At 42.7% G+C, this 19,976-nt stretch overlaps 1 protein-coding gene across 1 annotated transcript in view; it reads right to left on the reverse strand.

The window, feature by feature from the left end:
* Positions 1 to 19,976, reverse strand: part of ntrk3a (neurotrophic tyrosine kinase, receptor, type 3a) — a gene marked incomplete at both ends in the record, with an annotated part of 165,790 nt that overhangs the window by 53,809 nt on the left and 92,005 nt on the right. Inside the window, one exon of the mRNA XM_080438187.1 lies at positions 5,763 to 5,951. Within this exon, the coding sequence (XP_080294313.1) occupies positions 5,763 to 5,951 (189 nt within the window). The remainder of the gene's footprint in view (positions 1 to 5,762; positions 5,952 to 19,976) is intronic.

Genomic DNA, 19,976 nt, shown 5'->3' on the forward strand with positions numbered 1-19,976 from the left:
GTATTTCCAATTGTCAATACTTGTACTTCTACTCCACAACATCTCAGAGGCAAATATTGTACTTTTACTCCACTACAATTATTTGAAAACTTTAGTTACTTTGTAGATTTGGATTATTATTAGAAAACATACATTAATCACTTCAGCCCTACAATTCGGCCATTTGAAAATAGCAGATCTACAAGTTTGTAGATCTGCTACTTTCAAATGATTTTTATTTGAAAACTTGTGAAATGGGACATTCTGCAGAATGAGTACTTTCTACTTTTGATACTTTAAGTACATTTTCATACCAATACTTTTGAACTTTTACTCAGGTAAATTTAGAATTTCTGACTTTTACTTGTAACAGAGTATTTCTACATTGCAGTATTGATACCATACTTTTACTTAAGTAAAAAAATGTGAGTACTTTTTCCACCGCTGTGCTCAAGTGATCACACGGGGGAGCAGTTAGGGGTTAAACCACTTGAACCTCACCATTCCTACTCTGGGGAAACGCTTGCCAAAAATAGCAGTTCTACAAGCTCACATCACGTTGTGTTGTGAGGGGTCGTGAAAAAGTATGGTTGCAACTCAGGTCCGTTTCACCAAGTGTTTAAGTGGTTAAGTAAGTGTCTTGCTTAGGCACTCTTTGACATGACATCCAATACAAATAACATTGGCAAAATGTGACGTGAAACCATAATTGACTGGAGAAGAAATGTCTACAATCAGTCAAAATGAACAGTTGCCGCAGGCTATACTACAGAATATTATATTATACTATATATAGCAAAACAATTTTCCCTTGTGGATAATGAAGACATCTAATCTATACTATACTATACTATACTGTAATATGACGTATTTAGTGTACTATACTGTACTGTAGTTCAGTACACTGTACTGTACTATACTGTACTGTAATACTATACAATACCATGATGTATAGTGCTGTACTGTCCTATGCTGTGCTGTGCTGTACTGTACTGTATTATATACTGTACTGTACAGTACTATATACTGTACTGTCCTGTATGCTTGCTGCACTGTTACTCCACCAGGATTTGCCAAGGAAACTTGATAGTGTGTAATGTTATACACAAACTGCACAAATGCAGGTCAAATAAAACAGCAGATGATGGATGGCTGGGGCGGTGTGCGTGCGTGCGTGCGTGCGTGCGTGCGTGCGTGCGTGCGTGCGTGCGTGCGTGTGCGTGTGCGTGTGTGTGCGCGTGCGTGTGCGCGCGTGCGTGTGTGTGTGCGTGCATGTGTGCCTATGTGCATGTGTGTGTGTGCACACACACATCACAGATCAATTATCAAGTACGTAATAACCTTGGAGATTTCAATTAAAATTCAGGGTGAAAGGTTCACTTGTGTATTGGAATGAAGGGCACGTTGATGGAACATAGAAGCTCTACGAAATAATCACATTACATTCAAAAAATAATACTGCTGCGTTCACACAGGCAGATATAAAGATACAAAGATACACAGCATAATGTGTCGCTCTGTCACTTTGTATCTGTGTTGCTCAGCATTCGTTGACGTCATCAAGCATGTGTCCATCATCTGAGCTACAGTTGTAGTTTAGTATCTGGAAGTTGAACCCAGCTCAACGTGAATTTGTATCTTTGTATCTTTGTATCTTTTGTAGCAGATCTACAAACGTCGGATGTTGCTTTGTATCTTCATGTTGCTGGCCTCCATTGAAAATGAATGGTAGACTGTACCTTTGTATCTGCCCTTGTGCAGCATAAGAATAAGTTCAAGTACAGTACAAGACAGTTTATTGTCCACACACACACACACCGTATTATGTCATTGTAATAAATGAGATACTTGCAGGTCGGGTACGATGCAAGTCGTTCCCTTTATATTGACTATGCGGCACACACACTATGCGAAGCTCGGCCAATCGGTTAAGCCGACAGGTCGGGTTAGCCAATCAGGGATTTATACTGGCTTAGCGGCACAAATGTGACGTGGAGCTCCGCCAATCCGTGAAGCCGGCGGTTTGGGTTGGCCAATCAGTGAAGCTGATGCATACAATCCCCCGAACACATGGCGATAGATTTAGAGTTTTCGGGATGGAGAGCTTTTTTGTAAACAAAATAATATAATAATATACATAATAATAATAAATACATTAAAAAACACACCTACGCCTACACCTCATTTAAAGTAACTAATTTAAATAAATTAAAAATAAAGAAGAATAAAGGTGACAATCTATTTGTAGCATATTGCTGTTATGCTGCTAAAGGGGCAGTGCGTAAATTTATGGTTAAAGCCTGTGAGATTTACTGGCCTTATCTGATCAATGATGCAGTCCGTTTTACTGTGTGTGTGTGTGTGTGTGTGTGTGTGTGTGTGTGTGTGTGTGTGTGTGTGTGTGTGTGTGTGTGTGTGTGTGTGTGTGTGTGTGTGTGTCTCTCTTCTGTATTGCTTGTGTGAACATGTAATAAATCCAACATCATCATCTTGTGAATTGATGCAAGACTCAGGCCCCCCCCCTCCACACACACACACACACACACACACACACACACACACACACACACACACACACACACACACACACACACACACACACACACACACACACACACACACACACACACACACACACACACACACACACACACACACACACACACAGCGCCAGTAGAAATATGGTGGGTGATAACCACACAAGGTGACTCCTGTGATGGATCAGTATCGCCATGGGCAACAGCATCAATGTATGTGTGCGTGTGTGCATGCGTGTGCGTGTGTGCGTCTGTGCATGTGTGCGTGCGTGTGCGCTCGTGTGTGTGCATGTGTGCGTATGTTTGGGTGGGTGTGCGCACACATGCTGTCTCACAAGGGATTGGGGGAGATTTATGTGGCTGTAAAGACGAGAAGTGATTCTCTACACAGGAGTGACAGAGTGCTATCTTTGTTCAATAGATAGAGAGACAAGCAGAGAGAGAGAGAGAGAGAGAGAGAGAGAGAGAGAGAGAGAGAGAGAGAGGTGTCCGGTGAGAGGAAGGTTAACGAGTATGACAGAATGAGAATGAAAGCAGGGTGGCAGTCAGTTCACAGACAACAGTCTGGTAGAACCATTTCAATATCAAACGAGGAAGCTCTAATTAAATAACTCACATCTGCCCCAGAGTCCCTATTATTCTGGGCATGTCAACATTGAGGAATCGGAACCGGGTTTATCACACTGTCAGAGCTGGTATGTGGACTTCACGTCTGCTATACCAGTGGTTCTAAAAACCTTTTAATTTCAAGGACCCCCAGTTTAATAAGCATTAGGCCACGGCGGACCCCCATTTGATACCATTTGCTATCTCTGGGACCCCAATCTATACTATGAAATCCCATAACTCTGAGAGTGTACAAATGGTGTACCAAATGGACCCTTACGGGTCCATTTGGTTCCATTTGTACACTCTCATGTAACTCTGACTTAACTCTCAGACTTAACTCTCAGACTTAACTCTCAGACAAACTCTCAGAGTTAAGTCTTGTACACTCTCAGAGTTACAGTCATGTAACTCCTCAAGGACCCCTGGGGGTCCCCGCACCCCAGTTTGAGAACCACTGTGCTATACAATACAATGCTGGTTGTTCTCCAAACTTTTTGTAATTTCAAGAAGCCTACCACCATAAGTCTAAGAGAATGTACAAACTAAATTTGGAGATAAAGTTTTCGCCGCTGTCCGTGTGTCTGAATCTTGTGGAAAAGTGGAGATAATTTGACTAAATACACGTTTTCTGCCAGGTATTTCTAACAGAAGCTGACCCAGAGTCACAGCAATTAATTGCTGGGTGAGTACCAAAGAGTATGACTAATTAGAATGCCTGATACGAATAAAATAAAATGTATTTTATGAAACATAATTACACGCTGTTACATAGCACAACAAAGATAATTATGTTCCTTTTTCCTAATGTTAAACAGTTGACAGTTGATTTACAGAATAATAATTTAATTTCAATATTGATTGTTAATTGTTTTATTGTTGTTCAATGATACTGAATGTAATTACTGGAGTCAATGCACACCTTGTTCCACCACACACACGCCCAGGGACGCGGGAAGTGGGGTGCTGAGGGTGCTGCAGGTTTTTTTTTTTTTTTTTTTTTAATTAAACAAATATATATAATTTTAAAAGTCTATATACACACTTATATATTAAAACAATGATGTATTTAACTTTGGGGAATAAAATATTTGTTGAAAAAGGTGAAAAAAGGTGAAAAATGTGAAAGAAATCGCGGGACACATGTGAAAAAAAATCGCGCGCGTGCGGAGTCCCCCGCCAAGCCCAGCCCCCCCTGGCATAAATGACTTCCAGCGTCCCTGCACACGCCCACGCCCACACACACACACACACACACACACACACACACACACACACACACACACACACAGAGTGCGATTATGTCATTACTATAACACAAGTAATAAATGAATGACTGTCCATTGCTTCCATGTGAGATGCTGTGATAGGAGTATGAGCTACAAACAGTGGTCTTCAGGAAATGCAGCCATTGAAACAGGCAGTCAGCAGCTCAAGTTCAAGGTTTCTTTAGCGATTGTTGTTATGTTTTTCCCTGGGCTGTTCGTTCACAAGCCTGATTGTCCGGGGGAATTCCTACAGCCAAGGCTGTAGTACTTCTAGTGGCCTTGTATTGTGGCTATGCAGCCAATTGCCCCATGGTAGCATCTGAAACGGTCCGTGACCTCACCTTGCTCTCAGCTTAATTGTTCTACAGCATCCTATAATGATACCATAGACACAGACATAGAGAAAGGCTGAGCTGGTGCTCTGTGTTATTTAGCCCCTAGAAACATGACTATTGCTGCTTTTACTTAAAGGTATAGTTCACCCCTTTACGTTTTTTTTCTATCGATTAGTCACCCCGTGGAGACTTGAATTCCTGGATATTTTTGTTGTTTTTGTCGCATTTCTAAACCAATAATTTGATGACCAGCGGACCGGTAGGCAGCGGTTCCGGTAGGAGACACAAAGGAGACTCTTTGTGCGCTGCGCGAGAAAAAAGGACGCTCTGCTTCCAAATTCCGCCGTCTTTCGCCGGTTTTTTTTTTCTCACGCCGTTTGGTGAACCCCCCAAGGTTGGTGCCCTGTGCTGCGCTGCTTTTATCCGCCAGATTGGGACGTTCACGGCATATTTTGCACCATTACGGTGCGTTCATCATCGGTGACGAGTGCCTCCAACAGCCGCTGCTGGCTGCGTGCAGCGACGCCAGCGAGCTGCGAGTCGCAGCGTGTCTGTGTGTCATATGCGAGGCAACAACACTCACACAATCACGTGCAGCATGCGTCCCCTCCCCCTGCGCCTAATGGCTGTACATGGGGCCGACGCGTGCTTTAGCGTGATTGTGTGAGTGTGGCTTCAGGAAGTAAATTCCTAGCCTCGATTCTCCAGGCTTTTATTTTTTAGTTTTGCTAAAAAATAAAAGCTTGGAAATTCCTGTCCCAAATGTTGGTACGCAAAAGCGCCTCGCGTCGTCTGATGTGTCGCGCATTATTTATTGTGGGTGCGCATAACTGGTGCGCATGCGCACCTGCGCACCAGTTATGTGCACCCCTGTATATAGGTATGCTTTCTACCTGCTTTCCTCAGAGAACTACTGGACCACCAACGTGTCGAATGTACTTCTCCCATGAGCTCTTGTATTCAACTTTCTATCTTACAACACAAAATGTCTCTGACTCTGTTCGACCTCAACAAAATTCTCTCTTTGGGACACTTACAGGTGGCAGGTTTGTTGCAGTTGTGTCCGTGCCTGAAGTACTGCGGGTTCTCGATGACGGGTATCCTGGTCATCCCTATGATGACGGCATCGGGACCCGTGTCCAGAGTGCAGGGGCTGATGATGCCGTGGTTCACGTGATGGAGGGGACTGGCGGAGTCCTCCTCACCGCTGATCACTGCTACTGGTCCTACAGAGAGAAGAGACAGATGGAGAAAGATGGGTTAGTTTTTTATTTTATTTTTTATTTTGCAACCCCATTTTTTTCACCCAGTGCCAATTGTCTATGTATAGTCCTGGGCGCTACACTCCCTCTGCCAGCCCAGGGAGAGCTCAGAGCCGAGCTCATGCCTCCTTCAATGCACATTTGTTGTTAACTCTCTCAGTGCCAAGCCCCGAGTTATCCCGAGTTTTCTCTGAATACCCTCCCTGCCAGAACGAGAAATCCCGAGTTTTTACTTTTTACTGTGGTCGCGCTATTCTGTTTATTTTTCATGATCACTTTCGCTTTCTGATTCCTTCAGACTCATTGGGTTCCGGTTTCATGACGCAGATTCCGTTTCCGGTTCTCATGTTTTTTCCGCGGTCATTTTTGGCCAGAATAGGGAAAGTCACGGTTTTTCACACGGTATAAAAAACGAACGGAGAGGTCTACTTCTATTCTCTTTGGTCTGGGTGACTAACAGTCATCGTAGTCGTGTATCACATCGTAATTTAGCCCGATCAGCGATTGTCGAAAAAGTCACATCAGGTTAATCACCGGATGTGACGTAAGCCTGTTTGGGAGGGGGCGAGCGATTCAACGAGATGATCAATGTGTCGATTTGCTGCTCTCTACTGGTAGAACTGTCGTATGGGTTTAAAACTGCAATCAGATAATTTATTTGAATGAAAAAATTAAAAATTTAAAAATTTAAAAATTTAAAAACACGCAAATTGCTGGCACTGGGGGAGTACTTTATGAAAATACTCTTGGCAGTGAAAGAGTTAATAGATAAATAACACTTTAACCCATTCAATCCGGGAACGCATACTGTGTCATTTATTTTTATTTTTATAACTATAACCATTATTTTATACTTTGGGCTATTCAAAAATAGCAGATATACAAGCTAGGTCGGTGCTATGAGCTTGACGATAATAAAAAAGTGTGCAAATCTTTGAATCATTTTTTTTTTAACACAATTTTTAACTGAAATCTTTGCTTCTGGGGGTCCCTGGATCAAAACTTTTTCATGTAAAGGACCCCCAAAATTATATGTTTTTGGCCGCCACCCCCAGAAGCAAAGATTTTAGTTACAAATGTTGTTTCAAGAAATGCTATTTATTCAAAGATTAAATATTCACGATTTTTCAAAAAGTAGCAGATCTACAAGCTCGAAACGCGGAATGAAGTGACGTGTTTCGAGCTTGTAGATCCGCTGCTTTTTGCTAGTTTTGAATTTGAAATCCTGAAAATCACAGGGAAAACTGTTGCGCCCCTCTTTGTCCGTTGACTGCAGGTGTGGCGGTCTCAAAAACATAAAGGTAAACTGGCATAAAAATGAAGGAAAACTCCTTAGACAGACTTTAAGAAAATATATTTTCTGTATTTTATATAATGTTCATCTTGTGCTCATAGTGATTTAAAAAATCACACCAGTGTGAAGAGAGTGGTGCCTTTCATGAGTTCATTTCGTTAGTTACTTTTTACAGACTTTGATGACTTCAAAGTATTTTTACTAATTTTAAGTACTTTAAAATGTTTTTATTGATTTTTACGTGTTTTTACTCATTTTAACATCTTTTAAGTATTTTTACTCATTTAAAGTATTTTTACTCATTTAAAGTATTTTTACTCAGTATAGGAACTTTAAAGTATCTTTACTAATATTTAAGTATTTTTACTCATTTTAAGTATTTTTACTCATTAAGTATTTTTACTCAAAAGTGTGTGTTGTGTGTGTGTGTGTGTGTGCGTGTGTGTGTGTGTGTGTGTATAATTAGTGTAACTGGTTGCATCTTTGTGTTGCAATCAGCCGCAGCTGTTGAGGCTGTGCTCAAACATACAGAGAGGCCGTGCTCATACACACAGACACACAGACAGACACCAGGACAAAGTCACTCCTTGGAGTGGCTAGCACCACTCAAAAAGCAAAGTTTCAGTCCTCCTAGGTCCTAGGAGGACTGAAACGTTTGCTTTTTTAATCACTGACGAAGGTCCTAGGACCTAGGACCTTTGTTAGTCCTGAAAAGTAACAGTTTTGGACATGAGGGTGACATGAGGTTACCATTGCAAGAGCAGGGAGACCGCCTCCAACCACTGCTGGTGTGCTAGTTATTATGGAATTAACATACTCTACTACACAGACTGTTATAATAACAATGTATTCATTAAGCCAACATCAACCACTGCAGTCAGTCAGCCCACAGAAATGTATTCCACAAAAAAATAATGAACGCCCTCACGCTCCAACACAAAGACAATACTTTAATCAGGGCTGCCTCCCTTAGAGCCAATATGCATTTATCCATTCACAATTATTCATCTCCATATAGGAACAATTTATTATTCAAATTAGACACGCATTTCTCCAGAACTGCGTTACACAACATGGTGCAAGCATAATAGAAACGGGGAACCATTAGACGACTCCATGACTGACAATACATGGAGTCAACAAAAAGTAATGTGAGTAACTCTACAGAGGAGACATGGATTTTAGAGTAAAGGTACAGGGCGACTCAGGTCAAGGAAGACAGGCAGAAGGGAGGTAAGGTGAGGAAGATAGCGATAAAGAAGATAGTGGATGATGGAGAGGGAGGTTTGTGCGCGTGTGCGTGCGTGCGTGGGTGCGTGCGCACTTGTGTGCGAGCATGTGCTTGTGTGCGTGCATGTGCTTGTGTGCGTGCATGTGCTCGTGTGCGTGCATGTGCTTGTGTGCGTGACTGCGTGCGTGGTAAGGGTTTGAGAGTTCATTCAGGAGTGGGAAAACCTTGGGGAAAGGTAGAGAAAGGAGTTTATAAGGGCCGACCTGTGGGTATATAGGAGGGAAGGTCTTTGACCTAGAATAGGCCAGCAGAAGGGAAAGGAGGAAGTGTAACAAACAGTATACTCCTCAGAGTTCATTTCACTTTGAGAGGGTGGAAGTGGAGCCATAAGGGTCTGTGTAGAGAGGAGGGTATGGAGGTGGAAGTTAGGGAGGAAGGAAGGCTGAAAGGAGGGAAGGAAGGAAGGCTGGAAGGAGGGAAGGAAGGAGGGAAGGCTGGGAGCAGCAGGACAGAACATCTGGAACGTGATGAGACAGAGGAGAGAGAGGCTGTGCTGGGTTCACACACAATCTGACTCACTCACATATTTACACACGTGCATTCACACACATACACGTGCGCACGCACACACACACACACACACACACACACACACACACACACACACACGCACACGCACCCGCACACACACACACACACACACACACACACACACACACACATACACACACACACACACCCACACACACACACACACACACACACACACACACACACACACAGCGTTTGCAATTTTGACTACCCATAGGTCTCTCGCTGTAATTTAAACTAAAACACTCTCTACACAGAGAGCACTTTTTAAAAGTTTATTCTTTTTAATTGCGTATCAGTAAACACATCCAGGTATACAGCTAAGTGGCTGTCATTGCGAGGCTGTTGACAAAATATGCAAATGTAAACATAGCAAACATTGTGACAGCCTCTGTATTATGTGACAGCCTATAGCTAACATTTTAGAAAATGAATGTTTTGGCTTTTTGGCTCCCCGCCGGACAATCTACAAAATACACTGTTTGGATCAGAAACTGTGAGTGCATGGGGAGATTAAATGGTTTTCCCCACCAGAGTGTTTGTTGTTCCCTACCCCCCCACCTCCCTGTGTGTGTGTGTGTGTGTGTGTGTGTGTGTGTGTGTGTGTGTGTGTGTGTGTGTGTGTGTGTGTGTGTGTGTGTGTGTGTGTGTGTGTGTGTGTGTGTGTGTGTGTGTGTGTGTGTGGGTGGGTGTGTGTGTGTGTGTGTGTGTGCGTGTGTGTGCGTAGGTATATGGTATGTATATAGCGTTACTGGGCCCTCCGGGGACATGACAGTCCAATGTTGTATGTTGTCAGCACGCCAGCTGAGAATGCCTGATGTAAGGTACATTCTGTGGTTGGAACACAACACATCAGGCCTCTTGTTAATACCGCTGACACGTTCAACCTTCACAGCTGACAGAGAACACGAGAGAGAGAGAGAGGGGGGGGGAGTAGGAGGGAGGGAGAGATAGAGAGAGAGAGAGAGAGAGAGAGAGAGAGAGAGAGAGAGAGGGGGATAAGTAATGGAAAGGAGAGTGCCTGCCAGGTGGTGTGTGGAGTGAGGGAGGGGGGAGAGGGTGGGGTGGGGTATAGGTGCAGGTATACGGAGGGACAGAGAGATGGAGAGCGTGTGGAGGAATGCAAATCATCTAGCGCACAATGCTTTCACTGTCAGAGAGCGAGAGAGCAAGCGACGGAGGAGAGAGCCAGAGAGAGAGATGAGAGCCAGAGAGAGAGGAGAGAGATGAGAGAGAGAGAGAGAGAGAGAGAGAGAGAGAGAGAGCCAGAGAGAGAGAGAGAGAGAGAGAGAGAGAGAGAGAGAGAGAGAGAGAGTACAAATGACCACAATGGAAACGAGCCTCCCGGGGGCATTTTTTTGTGTTATGCTTTTAGCATATAGCTTTTGTAACTGTACTGCCCTACCGTTTCCCAAACTTGCTAATCAATCAATCACAGAGAGAGAGAGAGAGAGAGTGGGGGGGGGGGGGGGGACTGAGAGAATACCCATCCACACAATTTCCTGATTCTATACGATATGGGAACACTATAGAAAATAAATAAGAAAAAGGAATAAACGTTGAACATTTAGAACATATTGGTAAATAGGATATACATACTCCAGGCCTGCAGTTTATGTGCCTGTAGTTTACTTTCTTATGCTTGGCATATGTTCTAATTATGCATTGATAAAAACAGTGTTTTTTAAGTTCATACAACAGCTGTGCGTGTGCACTGCGTGAGCACACACTGAGAGAGCTTACAGAAATTAGTACAATTAATAAGCTACAATGCGTCGAATTGTGACACCTTGCGAGCTCGTAGAACAGCTAAGTTGGGCCGAACACAAAGACAGGGGCCCTCATTTATCAACGGAGCGTCAAAAACGGCTTATATTTTTCCATAAATGCGGCTGTACACCAACGTCGAAGTCACATTTATCAAGCAATCCTATACCGCCAATCCTATAGGTCGGAGCTTTGATAAATCTCACGTCTGAAAACGAGCGTCATTAAAAATAACACGCCCTTAAATATTCTCAAGACGCCCCGATTTTACGACATGAAGAACCAGAATACGACCAAACAAATCATGAAAAGCCAATAAGAAAGAGTTTCCCCCGCTCGCCTCCCCCGCTGTCCAGAGTGTCCAGATGCTTGTCAGACGGTGAGACAATGCTGCTCCGCACGTCTACAATGGAACAAATGGGTGCAGCCAACGTCTACAACTGCTCTCGACCAGACGTGAGATCTGAGCATACCGTAGGCTGAAGGCAAAGTCAGGATATATTGATAAATGCCGAAAGTTGAGGGCAAAAGTGTTTGCTCTGTGAAAAATGTGCAACAAGCGGTTTGCTGCGTCGTTTGGAGCCTTGAGACTGCTTGATTGTTCTATATTGAACCCACTGTGTTACTTTGAAATGCCGAAGTTAAAATGAATGAATGTTCTTTTGACTTTGAGTAACCATCTAACATTGCTTGGCATTTACTGAAGACTCTCAGCGCCCACTGAGCAGGGGCAGTCTCTGAGCACTACAGGATATACGGTATCTGTCTCAGCTTAACCCATTCAATCCGCCAACGCATCTACAAATGTCTTCTAAATCCAAATGGTTTCTGAAAAACGTATATGTTGCTATACTGTATATCAGTAGCCTGACACTCTGACCTGAATTTTCATTTCGTTTCACTCCATTATGCATTCAGTCTGAAAGCCCCGTCAGTGCAGCTGTTTTCTGAGATGGGGGGCGTGGCCAAAGTGGCTCTCTTTAGCGATTGGTTCATGCTGGATTATCTCGCTCCCGATTGGGGCGGGCCGCCAAGAAAACCCCGCCTTTCTACAGCGTCACCAGACCCTTAATGCGAGGCTAGAGATTCAGGAGCTGAAGCCAGGCTAGTGTATCAGTGGTGATATAAAAAAAATAGCAGATCTACAAGCTCATAGCGCGGCAATGAGCTTGTAGATCTGCTATTTTTGAATAGCTAAAGTATAAAATAATGGTTTAGAGTGGTTAAAATCTAAAATGACACAGATGCTTTCCCCGTCTTAATGGATTATTAGACGCCAGATTACTCGCTTTAACACATTTAGCTTGTTTATACAATGAAGAATTGTCAAACATTACTTTCCACGAGGCTGTTCTCCTCAGCAGACAGATTACAGACAATTAACGTGGCATTTCATATTCCTCTCAGGAGTCACACACTCACAGTTTTTATAGCCTTCAACGTCAAGCTGCATGCATTAGTTTATATTATCTTCATTCTGATGCAATTTAAAAAAAAAAGGCATTATTTCACTTCAATAATTATTAATACCACCAAATAATACACTAAAGCGTTCAGGTTGGGAGCCCTTAAAACAACCCCTTAGTGTTAATTCAATTCTATATATATATGTGTATATAAGTATAAAGTATACAGTATTTGCTGCTATGACTCACGCACCTTATGTCTTATCTCAGGTACTTACCGCACCTTATGTCTTACCTCAGTATACGCATCGAATAGATATACTATGTAAATCTGTAGATAAATTGTTGTTTTGTATTGATCTCTCTCTCCCTTCCACTTGCCCCCCCCCCCTTATTCTTCCCTTTCTCTTTTTATGGAAATGACAAAAACGATGGAGCTTGCACCTGTAAACCTATACATTGCTGTCTGTGTGTGTGTGTGTGTGTGTGTGTGTGTGTGTGTGTGTGTGTGTGTGTGAGAGAGAGTGTGTTTGTGTGTGACAGTGTGTGTGCGTGTGTGCGTGTGTGCGCACGTGCGTGCGTGCGTGCGTGCGTGCGTGCGTGCGTGCGTGCGTGCGTGCGTGCGTGCGTGCGTGCGTGCGAGAGAGAGAGTGCATGTGCAAAGAGAGAGAGAGTGCATGTGTGTGTGAGGGGATGGGGATGGGGGGGATGAAGGGGTGCTCACACTACTATGACATGATGTGTCTGTAGCATTAGCATTCCAGATGTAAAACACGCAGACACACACGCACACACACACGTGCGCACACACACGGCGGGAGGGAGAGACATGCATGGTGAATCAGGTGGACTTAATTGTCCACCTGATTAATTTGATCAATTTCCTGTCCATACTTAATTTAGTATGGACAGGTGACATCCCATACTTGATTGACAGGCGAAGACAAGGGGAGAGAGAGACAGAGAGAGAGAGAGAGAGAGAGAGAGAGAGAGAGAGAGAGAGAGAGAGAGAGAGAGAGAGAGAGCGAGCGAGAGCGAGCGAGAGAGAGCGAGAGCGAGAGCGAGAGCGAGAGCGAGAGCGAGAGCCAGACAGACAGACAGACAGACAGACAGACAGACAGACAGACAGACAGACAGACAGACAGACAGACAGACAGACAGACAGACAGACAGACAGAGAGAGAGATGGGGAGGATGAGAGAATGAGCTGTCATAGAAACAGGTGCAGTGACAATGAATTATAGCTATCTTTTTTGTTTGTTTTTTATTTTCGTGTGTGTGTGTGTGTTCATATTTTCAACAGTGATTTACTGTAGCAGATAAATCAGAAAGAGGAGAGATGGATGGATGAAGTGAGATCATTAACCACTAGGCCCGTAACGATACAGTAACTGCATCGATGCATCGTTTTGAATTTTCAACGATCTACTATATCGATATGCAAACAGCTAAATATCGTATCGTTTGACTTTGAATCGTATCGTATCGTTTTGCAATGCAAATAATCGTATCGAATCGTTCTGCAATGCAAATAATCAATTATATCAATACTAAGTACTTTTAAGAAGAAGAAAAGAGAAAGAGGGGTTTATATCCAGTATCCAGGTATTTATTTTTCACACAGAATTTTTGGGTAAATAAATAGTTACTATATCGATTTTAAATCATTGAATCGAATCGTATCGTTCTAAATTAACCTGTCCTGTATCGTTCATGTATCGTATCGACTAAATCGCTGAATCGAAACGTATCGTATCGTTCTAAATTAACCTGTATCGTTCATGTATCGTATCGACAACCAAGTATCGTGATACGTATCGAATCGTTGTTAAAACGTATCGTTACACCCCTATTAACCACATGTCATGCCTCGTGTGAATATGCCTTAAGCATAGGAATGCATCGATTACATTCTCTCTGTCTGTCCTCACAGCCTGAGAGTGGAGTAATGCTGAACTTATACTCTGTGTTAAGACGGTCTATAGAGGACGAGAGTAATGCTCAACTTATCCTCTGTCATACAACAGTCTATAAGTCAGGCTTCAGTGTCCGAGTGTCCGGACTTCTGAAGAAATCACAAACTAATCATATTTCAAACCACCTAGGAATGTGGCTCACCCGCAAGGGAAATTCAGGCACCAGAGACAGCACAGCAGTTTAAGTTTGCAGTTACAGATGCAGTGCGTTACAAGTACAGTAAGAAACATCCATAGGAGGAGTAACTTCATAAAAAAGACACCACCAATGATTTAAAAAAAAAAAGATTCATACAAACGTACTATACACCCTATACAAGAAGAGAGTAAGCATAGTTATGACATCAGCACAAACCCCAGACAACGTTACAGATGACAACCATAGAGTTAAAAATAATAGAGAGGGCACCGGAAATCCCCGCCCATCCACTTGCATTGAGGTGCTCACCCAGCGCATACTCCTAAATCACCCCTTCTTCCGGGTTGAGAAATGTGACGGGCGGGGCCTATTTCGGGCGTTTTGCGTCACGGAGGTCACCTCCATGCGTAACCCTGTGCGCAAGCTCGTGCGCAAGCTTGTGAGTCGAGCCCATTGGTCGAAACCGCTTTCGCTCGTTCGTGACAGTGGCCCAGGCCGTTTTAAGCTGTAGTACCTATGAATGGCCAGCATGTCCAATGTGCTTCAATGCAACCTTTGGGTTCTGGGGGCTTGATGACAACAGAGTGAAAGACAGGCTTGTCGTCACACACGCATGTACTGTATAATACATATCGTAGTTTATAACGTCGTTGTAGTTCATATAGCTCATGTTTCTTTTTTTCTCTCCTTGTAGTTTATTATGAAACATTTCTTATTCTTTTGTTGTAGTTTACTAACTGTGGTTGGAAAGGACTGCACCAGTGGGGGGAAAAAAAGTAGGAAAAACTCAAGTGATGTTATTTCTGTGGCTGTGGCCGCATTTGTAGTTCAGCCCTGCTGTGACAAAGAGTACAACTGTTTTAATGAGCCTGTCCTGTACGGTGTGAGACACTAGTATTCACTCTGTGAGTTTGGAATCCTGAAGTTTTTAACGAGCCCGGGGCCCAGGCAGAGGGACTAACATGGCTTCGTTTTAGGGCCCCCCATGAGAAGAGGGTACCCAGCTAAGATGTTTTTTTAATCCATTAAAACCGGGAGAGCGTCTGTGTCATTTTTAGATCTGAGCTAAAAGGCATTATTTTACACTTTGGCTATTCAAAAATAGCAGATATACAAGCTCATAGCGCGGCACCGAGTGCCGCGCTACGAGCTTGTAGATCTGCTATTTTTGAAAAATTGTGAAAATGTGTGCAAATCTTTGAATATGTATTCTTTTAGAGAACATTTTTTAACTCAAATCTTTGCTTGTGGGGGTCCCTGGAACAACATATTTTTGAGATGGGGGTCCGCGGCCAAATACATATCATTTTGGGGGTCTTTGACATGAAAAGGTTTGAGAACCACTGATAGCAACAAGTTTTTCAGAAAACTGTTAGGATTTAGAAGGCATTTTGTAGAATCCGAACCACAGGTCTTAATGGTTTAATGAGCCCTGGTGCTGCTGGGGAGAGATATGGTACCTCACATTGGGTCCCACAGTCCACCACACTGCGGAAATTTGAATAACCCACGTAACCACATTTATTTTTAATTTAGAGTAGCCAACCATGTTTTACCCATTTTTCTCCCCAATGTAGTCATTATGCCAATTAATTCCTCCCCACACATATTTCTACGTAGAATCTTCGTCCTACTCCTCCCGCCCAACACTCCCCGCCCCAGCCCGTAGGAGTACGTGCAATGACCAATATCACCCTCCCCGCTCGAACACGGGCCAAATGTGTTTGTGTAGACAAAGCCGACAAAGCCGGATGCACCGCTGTGGAACATTTCTTTTCTTTTGTTTTCCTTTCTTTTTTTGTTTTGTTTTACAAAGCGAGTGGGTCTTGGTCAGATAGATAGATTGGAGGAAAAAAAAGAAAACTTTGAATATGACGAATAAAAGAACAAAATCGACCTAGAAACTAGAATAGGAGAATATAAACTTCCAACAGAAGCACAAGCACGTATATACACACAGATAAAATGTGACATCGCTTAAGCCTCCAGTGTCATGTTTAATTGTTCCTCTTTCCAAAAATAATTCAAAATGTCTGCAGCTGACTGGATCTTCAGGTCCAATTATAACGTTCCTTGTGGATTAGATGACTAATGTGAATTGTCCCCGGTATAAATTACATGAACAACTTTACAACTGATCCCCTAATGTACATCAGTGATGGAAGAAGTACTCACTTTTTGTTTTACTTAAGTAAAAGTATCCTATTGTAGAAATAGTTTCCCTATTTGGACCATGCTAGTCACCTGCTGAAGCAATAATTCAGTCCAGGCTGTGCTTTTCCATGCCATTGTGTCACTGGTGTGCTGCGATCAAAGGCTGATTATATCACTGTTTCATTATTGATACTAAGTGAGGAAAATTATAACTACCATTTTCGACCAAATACCTCAAAATTGATATTGAAACAATAATATCATGTTTTTCTTCGGTTTTCCCCCTAAACATTTTCAAAAAGAGCAAAAATAGCCTTTATACAAGCTCACTACGCGTCACCATGCGACACCCTGTAAGCTTGTAGATCGGCTATTTTAGCTTTTTGAACATTTGTCACCAATCTTGAATATCAGACTTAGAGTATTTCTAAATTGTGGTTATTGATACTTTTACTTGAGAAAAAAAAAAGAGTACTTCTTCCATCACTGCATAAAATACATCGTCAATAGGGTTAATGTGTCCTTTAATATAGTACATGTAAGCAAAGGTGTGAAATCATTTAGTTCACTTTGTTCGGTCGCTTTGATGAAACACACGCACAGCTGCTGCTGCTGTGCTCTGTGGAACGCAGGCTGAGTAAGTAGAATTACAGGCTCATTAGTCTCTGAAACACACACACACACACACACACACACACACACACACACACACACACACACACACACACACACACACACACACACACACACACACACACACACACACACACACACACTTCTCAAAGACATATCTCATGCAGCAATGACCACTGATGGCCAGATAATACCACCGCCCAAATGGGGAATTTATTCAAAGGTAATAACGTTTGATTGACAGGCCTTACAGCCAGTGAGAGGCCAGGTATTGACACCGGAGGCCTGTCCTTTGATAAATGGAACGTAATAAAGTGTGACTGACGTACCGTGGAACCAACTAGACACTCAGATTGAGTGGGGGGGGAGGGCTTTGTGTTGTGTTAACTATCAGCATAAATCACGATGAGCCTACGGGCTATTCTTTACGCTATACATGGGGGTCAATGTTGCTTCCAATAAGCCATAACGGTGCTGGTGGTTCCGGTAAGAAGTGTTCACGTGTCAATACTGCAATATAGAAATACTCTGTTACAAGTAAAAGTCCAGAATCCAAAATTTACTTGAGTAAAAGTACAAAAGTATTGGCTTCAAAATGTACTTAAAGGGATACTTCACTCTCGGGCCATGGACACATTTGAAAAAAATATTAAAAATAAATGAAAAAAGTTATGGAAAATTCATGGCCCCCTCACGCATTAGTAGGACACTCTAATGCGTGAGGGGGCCATGAATTTTCCATAACTTTTTTCATTTATTTTTAATATTTTTTTTAAATGTGTCCCCGGCCCTAAAGTGAAGTATCCCTTTAAAGTACCAAAAGTAAAAGTACTAAAATGTTTGAAAATAGCAGATCTACAAGCTCACAACGCGTCGCGATGCGACGCGTTGTGAGCTTGTAGATCGGCTATTTTCAAATAGCCTAGGTATAAAATAGGGCTAAAGTGGTTAATGTATGTTTTATAATGTAATAATTTATATCTAGAAAGTAACTAGTTGCAAAAGTTTTCAAATAATTGTAGTGGAGTAAAAGTACAATATTTGCCTCTGAGATGTAGTGCAGTGGAAGTAAAAGTATAGACAATTGGAAATATTCCATTAAAGTAAAAGTACCTCAAAATTGTACTCAAGTACAGTACTTGAGTAAATGTACTTAGTTACTTTACGCCACTGCTTATATATAGACTGTAACAAGTCATTCTCATGCTGGCTCATAGGCTATGATGATGAGCGATGCATCACGCGGGCCTGTAAGTTTGCTTGCATCCTTGGTCAGAGCTCTTTAGACTGACAGCTCTTATTGTCAGCACATATAATCTCCTGTGCATCAAACTGAAACACGCTACACACACATAGGGTTATAACCTTCCAACGGAAAAGGTCACGCAAGTCACAGGGAGCTCATTGTCTTCCTGTCGTGCCAGTTCATCCGTGTGTCCATTAACTGTGGATCCAGCCCACCTACAGCATGACCTTTTAGCAGTCCATGAAACATGTCCATCTTTACAGCCTTTCACCCTTCTATCCCCCCCCCCCCTATCTCATCCTCCTTTCCTGTTGTCTGTCCGTCAGTCGTTGTGTCTGCCGTTGTTATTCTAGCTGACCGTTCCGTTCCTATACTATATGTCAGCTTGTCTTGACATTTGGCCGTTGCATACAGCGCACAGCTCAGATCAGTGCAGCCCATGTGTCCATCAACGGGCCATTATTATGTCCTATTGACGTCCCATGTCCCCCTTGAGCTATAAGCACTGAAAGTGTTTCCGGTGTGGTAATAATTGAATAACTTTGACGCCATCCTGACTGTCAAATGCAATATTCTAATAGATTCAGCATTAAAATGTGTTTTGATGGCATTTCTAGTAAGACAGGTGCATTCATGAACTTGGTTAAGTAAACAGACATATGCTTATTATGGAGGCCTGGCTGATTTCTCGAGGCAATGCAGTTTGGGGCCAGGTTGCCATATCTTGCTTAAATTTTTTACATATAGCTCACCTATTAGCATATTGTAACAGTGTCATTGACCTATTAGAGGTGGAGTGGTCACGTAAACCACAGGTAATAGATAACCTGGCAACAACTCCTAGTGGGGTTTTAGCAACTCTTCATTTATTTTCAGAAGTTTGAGTTGACATAACTCGGACGGCGCTGAGTCGGCTCAAAGCGGACTTCGCAACTCTCGACTTCGTACTTCCCAAATACATTGGAATAATAGGCTACCTCTGCACATTTACGTAGTAAATTACACAAACAAAACGTGTGCATAACTTTTCGTAAGATATCATACAAACCGTTGTATGAAGAAACGTGGTTGTACTGTATACTGTATATAAAACAGTGCTGGTTAATATGCCTGTCAAAGAAATGACTGAAACATTTAGTGCAATTATTCATTATGTAATACTGTATCAAAGGCAATGAAGCTAACGGTGGCTGAAATACTGTAAGTCATCCTACTCTGGAGCAGAGTGGATGAATCATCTCCACTGAGCTGTGTGTGTGTGTGTGTGTGTGTGTGTGTGTGTGTGTGTGTGTGTGTGTGTGTGTGTGTGTGTGTGTGTGTGTGTGTGTGTGTGTGTGTGTGTGTGTGTGTGTGTGTGTGTGTGTGTGTGTGTGTCAGCATGAGAGAGGGACTTCCGTTCCTCATACTGTAGATGACTCTTTCAACGTTTTCACACCGTGGCCCTTTCTCTCTGCCCTCCCTTCTAATCCCCTCTCTCTCTCTCTCTCTCTCTCTCTCTCTCTCTCTCTCTCTCTCTCTCTCTCTCTCTCTCTCTCTCTCTCTCCCTCTCCCT

The sequence above is a fragment of the Gymnoscopelus braueri genome (genome assembly GCF_963280865.1).
Source record: "Gymnoscopelus braueri genome assembly, chromosome: 9".
Classification (NCBI taxonomy): domain Eukaryota; kingdom Metazoa; phylum Chordata; class Actinopteri; order Myctophiformes; family Myctophidae; genus Gymnoscopelus; species Gymnoscopelus braueri.